General features: G+C 47.1%; 1 protein-coding gene across 5 annotated transcripts in view; it reads right to left on the reverse strand.

Moving 5' to 3' along the window:
• The window catches only part of STYXL1 (serine/threonine/tyrosine interacting like 1), a 58,732-nt gene that overhangs the window by 19,679 nt on the left and 24,443 nt on the right, over window positions 1-14,610 (reverse strand). For 4 of the 5 annotated variants that reach the window (XM_025378913.1, XM_025378909.1, XM_025378912.1 and 1 more), the window contains exons 4-5: window positions 13,771-13,912; window positions 5,321-5,466 (exon numbers count right to left, since the gene is read on the reverse strand). The exons of the other annotated variant lie outside the window; for it this stretch is intronic. In XM_025378913.1, coding sequence (XP_025234698.1) covers window positions 5,321-5,466; window positions 13,771-13,912 — 288 coding nt within the window. The remainder of the gene's footprint in view (window positions 1-5,320; window positions 5,467-13,770; window positions 13,913-14,610) is intronic. 5 annotated transcript variants of the gene reach the window in all.

A 14,610-nucleotide genomic window follows, 5' to 3' on the forward strand; every position in this document is an offset into this window, starting at 1 on the left:
AAAAAAAAAAAAAAAAAAAAAAAAAAACTCTCAAAGAAGTTCTGCAGTAGAGAATTCCACTCCCACTGGATAACTTGATGTTTCCGTGAGGCTCTGATTAGAGACCACTTTCTCCATTATTACACCATAGAAAATGCTGACTTTTGCCAAAGATCAAAATCAGTACCGAAAGTCCCCTGGCTCCAAGTCCGACTCAGAAATAAATCTTAAGGACCTCAGGCGTGTGGGTCCTTCAGAGCCACCTGAACCTGAACTCTCACTCCCTTTCCCACGGCAGTAAACCCTCTGCAAGCCCACATCCTTCCCAAGCCACCAGCTTTGAAAGCCATTAGCAAAGAACAGACACCAAGCTGAGCCAGTTCTCAAGCCTGTGACATGGAGATGCATCACCCCACTGCCTGCGGGCAGGCCCAACGCTTACTCCAGTATGTGGGCTGCCCCTAACCCAGAGGCTCAGCTTGCTGGTGCCAAAATGAAATCCCCCTTTCAATTTCCACTTGAAAAATCTCACTAAAAGGCCAGGCACGGTGGCTTACGCTTGTAATCCCAGCACTTTGGGAAGCTGAGGCAGGTGGATCACCTGAGGTCAGGCGTTTAAGACCAGCCTGGCCAACATGGTGAAACCCCATCTCTAAAAATACAAAAATTAGCTGGGTGTGGTGGCACATGCCTGTAATTCCAGCTACTCTGGAGGCTGAGGCAGGAGAATCACTTGAACCCAGGAGGCAGAGGTTGCAGTGAGCCCAGATCGTGCCACTGCACTCCAGCCTGGGCAACAGAGATGCAGTCTCAAAAAAAAAAAAAAAAAAAAAAAGAACTCACAAAACTCCCATAGCAAATCTATCAACCCCTCTTCCTGGTGTTTTGAAACCAACTTCCTTTTCTGCGGTTGTGTGGGTTTGGCTGGGAAGGGGTGTGACGTAGATAAAAACACACTGTACTGTAAAATGTGTGTAAATGCTCAGTGACACAATGCAAAGGAAACCAGTATCTCAAATGAATATGCCCAAACTGGGCACACTGCCTTCCCCCAGAACCACGTCCCTCTTCCCCCACCCCAATCCCTCCCGAGTGTTCCTCACAATGAACCACATCACAGCCCCTGTCACCCACGCCTAAAACCAGGGCCTCATCCCAGCCCCCTCTCTCTCCCATGCCCTCATGTCTGATCAGTGCTACCTCCTAAATCTTTCTTTCTTTCTTCTTTTTTCTTTTCACTCTGTCACCCAGGCTGGAGTGCAGTGATATGATCTCGGCTCACTGCAACCTCCGCCTCTTGGGTTCAAGTGATTTTCCTGCCTCAGCCTCCCGAGTAACTGGGATTACAGGCATGGGCCACCACACCCAGCTAATTTTTGTATTTTTAGTAGAGATGGGGTTTCACCATGCTTGCCAGGATGGTCTTGATCTCTTGACCTCGTGATCCGCCCACCTTGGCCTCCCAAAGTGATGGGATTACAGGTGTGAGCCACCATGCCCGGCCTTTAAAAAAAAAATTTTGTGTAAACAAAGTCTCACTATGTTGCCCAGGCTAGTCTCAAACTCCTGGACTCAAGTGATCTTCCCACCTCCTTTCTGACCTCCCAAAGTGCTAGGATTCCAAGCTTGAGCCACCACAGCTGGCCAGTCACCTGCATTCTAAAGACAGCCGCAAACAAGTAACCCAATCCAACCCTCACAGCTATCCCAGCCACAATCCTGCACCTTCTTCCCAAGTTGACTAGATTAGGAGCAAAGGCAAGTTACAGGAATATGCATCTGTCAAAACGGACCATACTGGGCCTTTTAAATATGTGCAGTTCATCATGTCAGTTACACCTTACTAAAGCTTCAGAAATGAGGGGGCAGCGGTGATGAGTTATCAGCAGTGTAGGGTTTGCAGAGAAGAAATTAATCTCTCTGTACTCTGCAAAGCCAGGAAGGGGTCCTCCAAGATCAAGGAGGAGTTCCAATGAAAGTAAGACTTGATTCAGATTTGAGGTTGGAACATTAAACTGTCCTGGCTTATACTAGATTGATTGTCTTTACTTCCTTTATTTAACTGACTGTCCACCTGTTGAGCTGAAATTCACAGTGCTGTTATCTCAGTGGAAGAAGGGAATGTCTTTGTGAGCCAGACATGCATACCCTGGATCTGGGACCATGTCTGACCTCAGGCACAAGTGCCTATCTTACCACACAGGATCATTCTGGGATCCTGGTGAAGGAATGTGGGCATGCGGGGCAGGGGACGGGGTCATGGGCTTCCAAGTTAAGGGGAAGAAGTTGGAGGAAATGCCTGGCAGGGGTTGAAGGGAGTCACTGCTGGCTGTGCTCTCTGGGAGATCCTCAGCCCCAGAAGGAGCCAGGGTGAGGCTGAGCTGGGTCCCGAGCAAACCAGCAGGAGAGGCCACCAGCAGCTCACACAGCCAGACGGGGCCAGAGAGCAGGAGCTTTCCCACCAGTGACACACAGTCAGGCACACAGACAGGTCCACTCTGGACCCTACTGCCAAAGGTCCTCTGCCCAGAAGAGGGGAAGAGAGCAGCTGTCCTTAAAGCTAACCCCCATCCCTCCCTACTTTGAGTCCCCCAGCAAACCCTAGGCTGCCCAGCTCTGAGGCATGGGAAGAGATGAGACTTGATCCAGATTTGAGGTTGGAATATTAAACTGCCCTAGCTTCTACTAGACTGTCTTTTTACTTCCTTTATTTAACATTATTTCAAAACTATACACTAGTTGGCCAGGTGCGGTGGTTCATGCCTATAATTCCAGTACTTTGGGAGGCCAAGGCAAGAGGATTGCTTAAGGTCAGGAGTTTTGGACCAGCCTTGGCAACATAGCAAGACCCTGTCTCTACAGAAAATTTTAAAACTTAGCCAACTGTGGTGGCTTGCATCGGTAGTCCCGCCTACTCAAGAGGCTGAGGCTGGAGGATACTGAGCCCAGGAGGTGGAGGCTGCAGTGAGCTATGATTGCACACTGCACTCCAGCCTGGGCAACAGACTGAGACCCTGTCTCTAAAACATACATATCACCCAACTTCAAACATTAACAACTCATTGGCCAATTTTGTTTCCTCTATACCCTCACTGCCTTCTCACCTCGCCCCAGATTATTTGAAAGGAAATTCCAGACATCACGTCATGTTACCCGTAAATATTTTGTTCTATATTTCTAAAAGATAAGGACTTGAACTTTATAATAACCATAACAATGTCACTACAACCTTCAAAAAGCAACAATTCCTAAACACAATCAAATATCCTGTGAATAGTCACATTTGCTGAGTCATTCTATACTATGACTTCGATTGCAGTTTTTTGTAACCATCAGGTGGCCAGAAAGTATGGAATCTGCTCACGATGTTGCTAAGGGCAGGAAGGGGAACACAGCAGAAGATAATTGTTAGAAAAAGCTAAAACCACTTTCTGTTTACATTCCATTGTGTTCAGACGCTTCAATAAGCCAGACATCTGTACACGGCACCCTCCGGAGACCAGGCCCTGCCTGCAAATCTCTGCACAGTCTGGTTCTAACCTTAGACAACTCCACCCAGTTCTCTTCCTCGAAAGCTCCTCCTCCTTCAGCTTTGGCTCTGGGAAGCTCAAGTGCCTCTTCTCTGGGCTCCAGATACCCAGGGCGTCCCTTGACATAGTTCAGCTTCCAGCCACTGCCTTCCCTACAGACAGGGCCACTCAGCAACAGGAACTGGTATCTCAAAATTGTTTTGTTATGACAAAACTGGCCGAGTTGATAACATTTGGAGATAGGTGATGGACAAAGGGGTTTCATATCTGATTCTTTTTGTATAAAAAAAATTATAATAGGCTGAGTGCAGTGGCTCACGCCTGTAATCCCAGCACTTTGGGAGGCCGAGGCAGGTGGATCGCTTGAGGTCAGGAGTTGGAGACCAGCCTGACCAACATGGTGAAACCCTGTCTCTACTGAAAAAGAATTATAATAGAGATGGAGTCTCACTATATCTCCCAGGCAGGTCTTCAACTCCTGAGATCAAGCAATCCTCCTGCCTTGGCCTCCCAGAGTGCTAGAACTACAGGTGTGAGTCACCGCACCTGGCTGATTTTCCCTTTTTTTTTTTTTTTTTTTTTTGGAGACAGGGTCTTACTTTGTCAACCAGCCTGGAGTACACTGACATGGTAACGACTCATTGCAGCCTCGACCTCCTGGGCTCAAGCAATCCTCCCATCTCTCTTCTCAATTATTTTTTTGAGCCAGGCTCTCACTCCGTCACTGAGGCTGGAGAGCAGTGACGTGATCTCGGCTCCCTGCAACCTCTGCCTCCTGGGTTCAAGTAATTCTCCTGCCTCACCCTCCCAAGTAGCTGGGACTACAGGTGGGCCACTATGCCCGGTTAATTTTTGTATTTTTGGTAGAGACAGGGTTTTGCCATGTTGCTTAGGCTGGTCTCAAACTCCTGAGCTCAAGTGATCCATGCAGCTTGGCCTCCAAAAGGGGTGGGATTATAGGCGTGAGCCACCACAGCCAGCTCCAATTATTGATTTTTTTGTAGAGACAAGGTCTCACTATGTTGCCCAGGCCGGTCTCAAAGTACTGAGCTCAAGCAATCCTCCTGCCTTGGCCTTCCCAAGTGCTGAGCTTACAGGCATGAGCCACTGTGCCTGACCAATCCTTCCCACTTTTGTGTATTTTTGTATCCTCTGGATCCAGCTAGGATTTGTGGAACCAGACAGCCAAGAAAAAAGAAGTGGTCTCGAGCCGTGATGCCCCTGCCTGTCTGACCTTGAAATCGGTCCACATTAAGCCTGCCCTCTTTGTTCAGTGTTTCAACCAGACAGCCAACAATTCCTTATAAAGAACTGTGGCCGGGCACGGTGGCTCACTCCTGTAATCGCAGCACTTTGGAAAGCTGAGGCAGGTGGATCACTTGAGGTCAGTAGTTTCAGACCAGACTGGGCAACATGGTGAAACCCCGTCTATAATAAAAACACAAAAATTAGCCAGGCGTGGTGGTTCGTGCCTGTAGTCCCAGCTACCAGAGAAGCTGAGGCAGAAGAATCGCTTGAACTCAAGAGGCGGAGGTTGCAGTGAGCCAAGATCATGCCACTGTACTCCAGTCTGGACGACAAAGTAAGAGTGTCTCAAAAAAAACAAAACAAAAAACAAAAAAAACACTGGACCTGGACTCCTGGCAGCCCTAAATTCATGTCTGCAGCCCAGTCTCCACCCACCCCACCTCCTCCACTTTCTCTATATCCTCTGTCCCATCCTCCTGTTTCTCTTACTCTGTCACCCATGGGTCAGTCTCCAGGCCCATCCTTCCCATCTGGACCTGCCTGTGCTCAGCATTTGGCCCTACCTGAGGCATCCAGATGATCTTCTGGGTCCGGAGGAAGTGGTATGTGCCTGAGAAGCGCTCATAGCCCCCTTTCAGGATGTAGACAGGGTGGCGGGTAAGGCGGGTCAGGATCCTGCCATACTCAATGGCTGCTCCAGGCACCACATCTGAGAGTGGAGATCAAAGACATAAACGTCTCCTGTGTATCTGCCATTGGTCTAGAGCTGGGACGGATGGCCACTTTCTTCTGAAATGCAATTATTTTATTTATTTATTTTTTGAGACAAAGTCTCACTCTGTCACCCAGGCTGGAGTGCAATGCGTGATCTTGGCTCACTGCAACCTCCACCTCCTGGGTTCAAGCGATTCTCCTGCCTCAGCCTCCCGAGTAGCTGGGACTACAGGCGCCCACCATGCCTGGCTAATTTTTTATTTTTAGTATAGGCAGGGTTTCACCATGTTTGCCAGGCTGGTCTTGAACTCCTGAGCTCAGGTGATCCGCCTGCCTCGGCCTCCCAAAGTGCTGGGATTACAGGCGTTAGCCACTGCGCCCAGCCTGAAATGCAATTATTTAGGAAGCTGAAGCAAGTATAGAGATGAGTTATGTTAAAAATTTAAAAGTAGCTTACTACCAGGTTTTTTTTGTTTGTTTTTGAGACAGGGCTTCACTCTATCTGGCTAGAGTGCAGTGGTACAATCTTGGCTCACTACAACCTCCGCCTCCTGGGCTCACACCGTCCTCCCACCTCAGCCTCCCAAGTAGCTGAGACTATAGGTGCACACCAGCACACCTGGCTAAATTTTGTATTGTTTTATAGAGACAGGGTCTCACTTTTTTTGCCCAGGCTGGTCTTGAACTCCTGAGCTCAAGCAATCTACCTGCTTCAGCCTCCCAGAGTGCTGAGATTACAGGCATGCCCAGCCTAAGTTAATCTTCTTTTCTGTAAACTCTGAGATATATAGTATGATACACAACATTATACAATATATATCTCTCAGAGTCTGCAGAAACTGCCAGCTCGTTAACCACTTATATGTATACATATGGTTTACATATTATATACGTGAATATATTATATTTATACCACATACATATGTAAACTGTATGCTGTATATCATACAATTCACCCATTTAAAGTGTATGATTCCAAACATATAGACCAATGGAACAAAACAGATAACCCAGAAATAAAGCCACACACCTATAACCATCTGATCTTCAACAAAGTTGACAAAAATAAGCAATGGAGGCTGGGCATGGTGGCTTACATCTATAATCCCAGAACGTTGGGAGGCAGAGGCAGGAGAACTGCCTGACCTCAGGAGTTTGAGACCAGTGTGGGCAACATGGCAAGACCTCGTCACAAATAAAATTCAAAAAATTAGTTGAGTGTGGTGGTGGGCACCTGCAGTCCCAGCTACTAGAGAGGCTGAGGCAGGAGGATCACCCAAGCCAGGGAGGTTGAGGCTGTAGTGAGCAATGGTTGTGCCACTGCACTCATCTTGGAGACAGAGCAAGACCCTGTCTCAAAAAATAGGAACAGGGAAAGGATTCCCATTTACTAGTCAATAAATGGTACTAAGATAACTGGTTATCCATATGCAGAAGAATGAAACTGGACCCCTATCACCATACACAAAAATCAACTCAAGATAAAGACTTAAATGTAACACCTCAAAACTATAGAAATCCTAGAAGAAAATCTAGGAAATGCCCTTCTTGACATTGGCCTTGGCAAATAATTTTTGGCTAAGTCCTCCAAAGCAACTGCACCTTCTTGACACATTGGCCTTGGCAAACAATTTTTGGCTAATCCTCCAAAGCAACTGCAACAAAACAAAAATTGACAAATGGAACCTGAGGACACTAAAGTGCTTCTGCACAGCAAGAGAAACTACCAGAGTAAACAAATAGCCTGCAGAATGGCAGAAAGTATCCACAAGCTATGCATCCAACAAAGATCCAATATCCAAAATCTATAAGGAACTGAAATCAAGAAGCAAAAAACAAACAGCCTCTGATGGTTAATACTGAGTGTCAACTTGATTGGATGGAAGGATACAAAGTATTGATCCTGGGTGTGTCTGTGAGGATGTTGCCAAAGGAGATTAACATTTGAGTCAGTGGGCTGGGAGAGGCAGACCCACCCTCAGTCTGGTGGGCACCAGCTAATCAGCTGCCAGTACAGCTAGAACATAAAGCAGGCAGAAAAACATGAAAAGACTATACTGGCCTAGCCTCCCAGCCTACATCTTTCTCCCCTGCCGTATACTTCCTGCCCTCAAACATCGGACTCTAAGTTCTTCGGCTTTGGGACTCAGACTGGCTTCCTTGCTCCTCAGCTTGCAGACGGCCTATTGTGGGACCTTGTGATCACATGAGTTAATACTCCTTAATAAACTCCCCTTTATATATATACACACATATATATGTATATATGTGTGCGTATGTGTGTATATATGTATATATGTGTGTATATATATGTATGTGTGTGTGTATATATATCCTATTAGTTCTGTCCCTCTAGAGAACTCTAATATACAACTCTATTAAAAAGTGGGCAAACAGGCCAGGCGCGGTGGCTCACGCCTGTAATCCCAGCACTTTGGGAGGCCGAGGCGGGCGGATCACAAGGTCAGGAGATCGAGACCATCCTGGCTAACACAGTGAAACCCCGTCTCTACTAAAAATACAAAAAATTAGCCGGGCGTGGTCGCGGGCACCTGTAGTCCCAGCTACTGGGGAGGCTGAGGCAGGAGAACGGCGTGAACCCCGGGGGCAGAGCTTGCAGTGAGCCGAGATTGCGCCACTGCACTCCAGCCTGGGCGACAGAGCGAGACTCCGTCTCAAAAAATAAAAATAAAAATAATAAAAATAATAAAAAAAATAAAAAGTGGGCAAACGACATAAACAGACACTTTTCAAAAGAAGACATACAAGCAGCCAACGAACACGAAAAAATGCTTGACATCACTAATCATCAGAGAAATGCAAATCAAAACCACAATGAGATACCTTCTCACACCAGTCAGAATAGCTTTTATTAGAAAGCCAAAAAATAACAGATGTTGACAGGGCTATGGAGAAAAGGAACACTTATATACTGTTGGTGGGAATGTAAATTAGTTCAGCCCCTGGGGAAAGGAGTTTGGAGATTTCTTTGTCAAAGAACCAAAAATAGAACTACCATTCAACCCAGAAATCCCGTTACTACGTACACATCCAAAAGAAAATGTTATACCAAAAGGATACCTGTGCCCATATGTTCATTGGAGCACTATTCACAACAGCAAAGACATAGAATCAACTCAAGGGCCCATCAACAACGAATTGGATTTTTTTTTTTTTAGACGGAGTCTTGCTCTTGTCGCCCAGGCTGGAGTGCCATGGCGCAATCTTGGCTTACTGCAACCTCTGCCTCCCTGGGTTCAAGCGATTCTCCTCCTGCCTCAGCCTCTCGAGTAGCTGGGATTACAGGCGTGCACCACCATGCCCGGCTAATTTTTGTATTTTTAGTAGAGACAGGGTTTCACTATATTAGCCAGGCTGGTCTCAAACTGCTGACCTCAAGTGATCCACCTGCCTTGGCCTCCCAAAATGCTGAAATTACAGGCATGAGCCACTGTGCCCAGCCCCGGACTGGATTTTTAAAATGTGGTACACCTATACCACAGAATACTACACAGCTATTAAAAAAAAGAAAATCATGTCCTCTGCAACACCATGGATGGGGCTGGAGGCCATTACCCTAAACGAACTAACACAGATATAGAAAACCAGATACTACATGTTCTCATTTATAAGTGCAAGCTAAACATCAGGTGCATATAGAAATAAAGATGTGAACAACAGACCCTGAAGAATACAAGGAGAAGGACGGAGACAGAGGGACAGGGGTTGAAAAACTACCTATTGCAGCCAGGCGCGATGGCTCATGCCTGTAATCCCAATACTTTGGGAGGCCAAGGCAGGCGCATCATTTAGGCCAGAGTTTGAGATCAGCCTGGCCAACATGGCGAAACCCCGTCTCTACTGAAAATACAAAAAATTAGCTGGGTGGGGTGACACACGCCTGTAATCCCAGCCACTTAGGAGGCTGAGAGGAAGCGGAGACTGCAGTGAGCCAAGATCCTGCCACTGCACTCCAACCTGGGCAACAAGAGCAAAACTCCATCTCAAAAAAATAAGAAAAAAAAACCTACCTATTGGGTTCTATGCTCACTACCTGGGTGATGGGTTTAATCGAACTTCAAACCTTAGCATCATACAATATACCCAGGTAACAAAACCGTACATGTACCCGTTAATCTGAAACTTGAAAAAATATACAATTCAGTGACTTTTATTATATTCAGAGTTGTGCAACCATCCCCACAATCAATTTTGGAATGTTTTCTTATGTATTATTTATTTGAGACGGGGTCTATGTTGAACAGACTGATCTCAAACTTCTGGGCTCAAACAATCCTCCCACCTCAGCCTCTCAAAGTGCTGGGATTACAGGTGTGAGCCACAGTGCCCGGCCTAATTTTAGAACATTTTCATCACTCCTACAAGGGACCCTGTACCACTAAGCAGCCATACCCCTGTTTTCCCCCAAACTCCCAGCTCCACTTAACCACTCATTTTTATGGATTTGCCTATTCTGGACTTTTCATATAAATGGAATAATACGTGATGTTTTGCATCTGACTTCTATCACTTACCATGATCTCTTTAGTGTTCATCTACATTATAGCAGTTTTTTTTTTTTTTTTTTTTTTTTTTTTTTTGAGACTGAGTTTTACTCTGTCGCCCAGGCTGGAGTACAATGGCACAAACTCAGCTCACTGCAACCTCTGCCTCCCAAGTTCAAGTGATTCTCCTGCCTCAGCCTCCCTAGTAGCTGGGATTACATGCACCTGCCACCATGCCCAGCTAATTTTTATATTTTTAGTAGAGATGGAGTTTCACCACATTGGCCAGGCTGGTCTTGAAGTCCTGACCTCAGGTGATCCACCCACCTTGGCCTCCCAAAGTGCTGGGATTACAGGCGTGAGCCACCACACCTGGCCCTATTCCTTTTTATGGCTGAGTAATATTCCACTGTGTGGATAGACTACAATCTGTGTCAACCGTTTAGCTGCTGATAGACACTTGGGTTGTTCGTGCTTTTTGGCTATTATGACTAACGTTGCTATGAACATTAATGCAAAAGCTTTGGTGTGGATGTGTTTTCATTTCTTGGAGGTCTATATCTTAACCTTCTGAAGAAACACCAAGCTGTTTTCCACAGTGGCTGTACCATTTTACTTTCTGGTTCAGTGTATGAGGCTTCCAATTTCTCCATGTTCTCATGAACACTTATTATCTGTCTCTTTATGACCATCCCAGTGGGTGTGAACTCACTGTGGTTTTTTTGGGGTTTTTTTGTTTTTTTTTGAGATGGAGTCTCGCTCTGTGGCCCAGGCTGGAGTGCAGTGGCGCAATCTCAGCTCACTGCAAGCTCCACCTCCTGAGTTCACGCCATTCTCCTTCCTCAGCCTCCCGAGTAGCTGGGACCACAGGCGCCTGCCACCACACCCGGCTAATTTGTTGTATTTTTAGTAGAGATGGGGTTTCACCGTTTTAGCCAGGATGGTCTCAATCTCCTGACCTCGTGATCCACCGATCTCGGCCTCCCAAAGTGCTGGGATTATAGGAGTGAGCCACTGCACCTGGCGGACATCAATTTAATCTTAAACACCTTCGTTGATCTGTAGAATCACAATTAGACTGTATGGAAATTAGATATATGTGACAGGAAGTTTGCATAATTAAGGCTAAGCCAAGACATCCTTAAGCCAAGATATCCTGAGGCCAGGTTCTGACCCAGAAAGAGAAATATTGCGTGGCAGACTTCAGAGAGCCAGATAAAAGGAGAAAGGAAAGAGCATGGACTTTTTTTTTTTTTTTTTTGAGACAGGGTCTTACTCTGTCACCCAGGCTGGGATGCAGTGGTGCAGTCATAGCTCACTGCAGCCTTGACCACCTGGGCTCAAGCAAGCCTCCTGTCTCAGCCTCCTGAGTAGCTGGGGCTACAGGCATGCACCACAATGCCTGGCTACATTTTTTTTTTTTTTTTTTGTAGAGATGGGGCCTTGCTATGTTGCCCAGGCTGGCCTCAAACTCCTGGCTTCAAGCGACCCTCCTGCTTCGGCCTCACAAAGTGCTGGGATTATGAGTGTGAGGCACCGTGCCTGGCCAGCTCTGCTTCCATACTGAATTTTTGTTCAGGGAGACAAAGACAATTCCAGAAGGGGCTACGGAGGATAAAGTGGCTGGGACCTGAGAGATGGCACTGAGAGGAAGAATCTGGAGTCTGCAGCCAGGCTGAGAGAGAATTTGCAGCTGTCAAGACAGGAGCCAAAGCTCACCCCACAGGGCCTGGCTCAGAAGTCAGAGAGTTCAGGCCAGGCATGGCAGCTCATGCCTGTAATCCCTGCCCTTTGGGAGGCCAATGCAAGAGAATTGCTTGAAGCCAAGAGTTCAAGACCAGCCTGGGCAACAGAGCGAGACCCTGACTCAAAAAAAAAAGGAAAGAAGGGGGTATTGAGAGAAGCCTTGAGATGGTCTTGTACCCTCAAAGACTTTTCATTGACTTGAAAGATGCCATTTGAAACAGGAAAAGTTGCCTTGAGTACACAAGTTGTCTGTATGGTTGTGGGGTCCTGTGAATGGGGGCCCCATAGCAAAGTAAGGTCAGTTACAGAATGTAAAAGGGATTATCTGTGTTGAGCACTATCTCCTAGGGTTTCAAAGTCCAGCCTACAGTCCTAGGATTGCAGACCAGAGCCCAACAGGATGAGCTTAGAGAAGAAGGGACAATTTCCTGGCCAAGGACCTCCTGGGACAAAAGTCCAGACAGCTGGTTTTATGAAAGGTGGAAGCATAGCGCCACCCACTGGCAGTTGGTGTGAGTGCTCCCAGCTTCTGGAATTGCACCCACAGGTGCAGTTCTGATTTCTAGAAGCAGAGCTCCCAGTGCCAACCGCAAGGGGTGGTCAGCCCAAAACTACGGGCTCATGAAGAACAGAGCAGAGCCTCAGAGGTTCGATGGAGCACATTGGAACTGACCACTTTATGTTTTGATTTGGGGCTGCCTGCTCTCTAGCTCCACTACCCAATTCCTGGGGGACAGGACAGAGCCAAAAGGCCTGGGTTTGAATCCTGGCCCCACCACTTATAGGTGTGGTGGTTTAAAAATATGTCCATACACTTTTAAAAGCTTAAGTCTCAGCCTAGGCAACACAACAAGACCCAGTCTCTACAAAAAGTAAATAAACGAGTTGGGTGCCTTATCTTGCCATATCACCCAGGCTGGTCTTGAACTCCTGGGCTCAAGTGATCCTCCTGCCTCAGCCTCCCAAAGTGCTGGGACTACAAGTATGAGTCACTGGGCCTGGCGTGCTCATAGCTCTTGATGTTAGTTAACGTCCTTGTAAGTTGTTCTGCAGATCCAAGTAAAGCCCTTGGTTCCTGGTGCATGGCACACATGAAACTGTTCCCATAAACTTTGTGAAATTAATCAGGAAAGAAGGGAGGGAAACAAATGAAAAATAAAGCAAGCTTGCAGCACATTCAGCATTCATCACTAAGTCACCTTGCTTGCTCTCCAACCTGCTTCCTCACAGCTGTTTGATGTGTATTGTCCCAGAATCACATAGACCCTGTTACAAAAATATAGTTCTTTCTTTTCCCCCCACCAAGATGGAGTCTCACTCTGTTGCCCAGGCTGGAGTGCAGTGGCAACATCTCGGCTCACTGCAAGCTTTGACTCCCGGGTTCATGCCACTCCTGCCTCAGCCTCCCGAGTAGCTGGGACTACAGGCGCCCGCCACCATACCCAGCTAACTTTTTGTATTTTTAGTAGAGACGGGGTTTCAGTGTGTTAGCCAGGATGGTCTCGATCTCCTGACCTCGTGATCTGACCTCAGCCTCCCAAAGTGCTGGGATTACAGGCTTGAGCCACCACACCCGGCCAAGAATATAGTTCCCCTTAACTGCTCTGTAGGTGACAACTTGAACGTCATGGAACATTGTTTTCCCTTTGAGATATTCTTTCAGGTCCCATATTCTGATGAAACTGCTGACATCAGCTGGTCTGAAGGGCCCCACAGGAGCTGACTCACCAAAGAATGCAGTTTCCACGTCCTGATGATTTCATCCCCCTTTCCTCGACCAATCAATGACCCCAACTTTCTAGTCCCTCACCCTCCCCAATCCCCTTAAAAACCCCATTCCACAACTCCTTGGGGAGATGTATTTGAGGGCCTCTTCCTATCTCCTTGCTTGGTATCTGGTGATCATGAAGCTTTCTCTGATGCAAACCCTGCTGTCTCGGTGTCATTGGCCTGTTCCCATGCCACGGGCATACGAACCTGTTGGTCCCATAACAAATCTGTTCAATAGCCGTTAACTATTATTCTTGCTGCTGTTGCGTAAAACCCACCTTTGCCAGCACTATCAGAGTCTGAATCATCATCGTCATCTTTTAAGAGTACCTCCAGGGTGCTGGTGTTGTTATCATACACCACGCAGTACTTGACACACTCCAGGTCCACAGACTCCGGGAGAAGATACTCGTTATTTTTCTTAAAAAAAAAAACACACACACACACACAAGACAGGCCTGTTAATGGGCAGGTTCAGTTGAGCAGAGACTCCCTGCATAGCAGCACTAGGAGGAGCTAAGACTGCACTCTCTCCCCTAACTACACACACAGGCCTAGAAGTACTGAGACAGTGGGTGGACAGTCTGTTAAATCCAAGGATCCTCCGTGACTACCTTCGCTTCTGAGAAAAGCTGACCACAGCTGATTGGACCAGAGAGAAGTGCCTGACCAAAGAACTGCTGGTCTGACTGATCCACAGCCTATTAGGTACCCTGGTGTCACAGAAACCATGGTCAATTGAATTAGTGACATCCTTTCTCATGGAGAGAGTGTTTGGCAGTGGAGATTGAATCCAAAAACACCAGACTGGATGCAGTGGTTTGTACCTGTAATCCCAGCACTTCAGGAGGCCAAGGCAGGAGGACTGCTTGAGGCCAGGAGTTTGAGACCAGCCTGGACAACATAGCAAGACCCCCATCTCTATGAAAAAAAAAACCAAAAATGCCAGGCATAGTGGCATGTGCCTGTAGTCCCAACTACTCAGGAGGCTGAAGTGGAAGGATCACTTGAGCCCACGAGGTAGAGGCTGCAGTGAGCTGTGATTGTGTCACTGCACTCCAGCCTGGGTGACAGAGCAAGACCCGGTCCCAAAACAACAAAAAACACCCCAAAAAAGT

Source organism: Theropithecus gelada, chromosome 3 (assembly GCF_003255815.1).
Source record: "Theropithecus gelada isolate Dixy chromosome 3, Tgel_1.0, whole genome shotgun sequence".
NCBI lineage: Eukaryota > Metazoa > Chordata > Mammalia > Primates > Cercopithecidae > Theropithecus > Theropithecus gelada.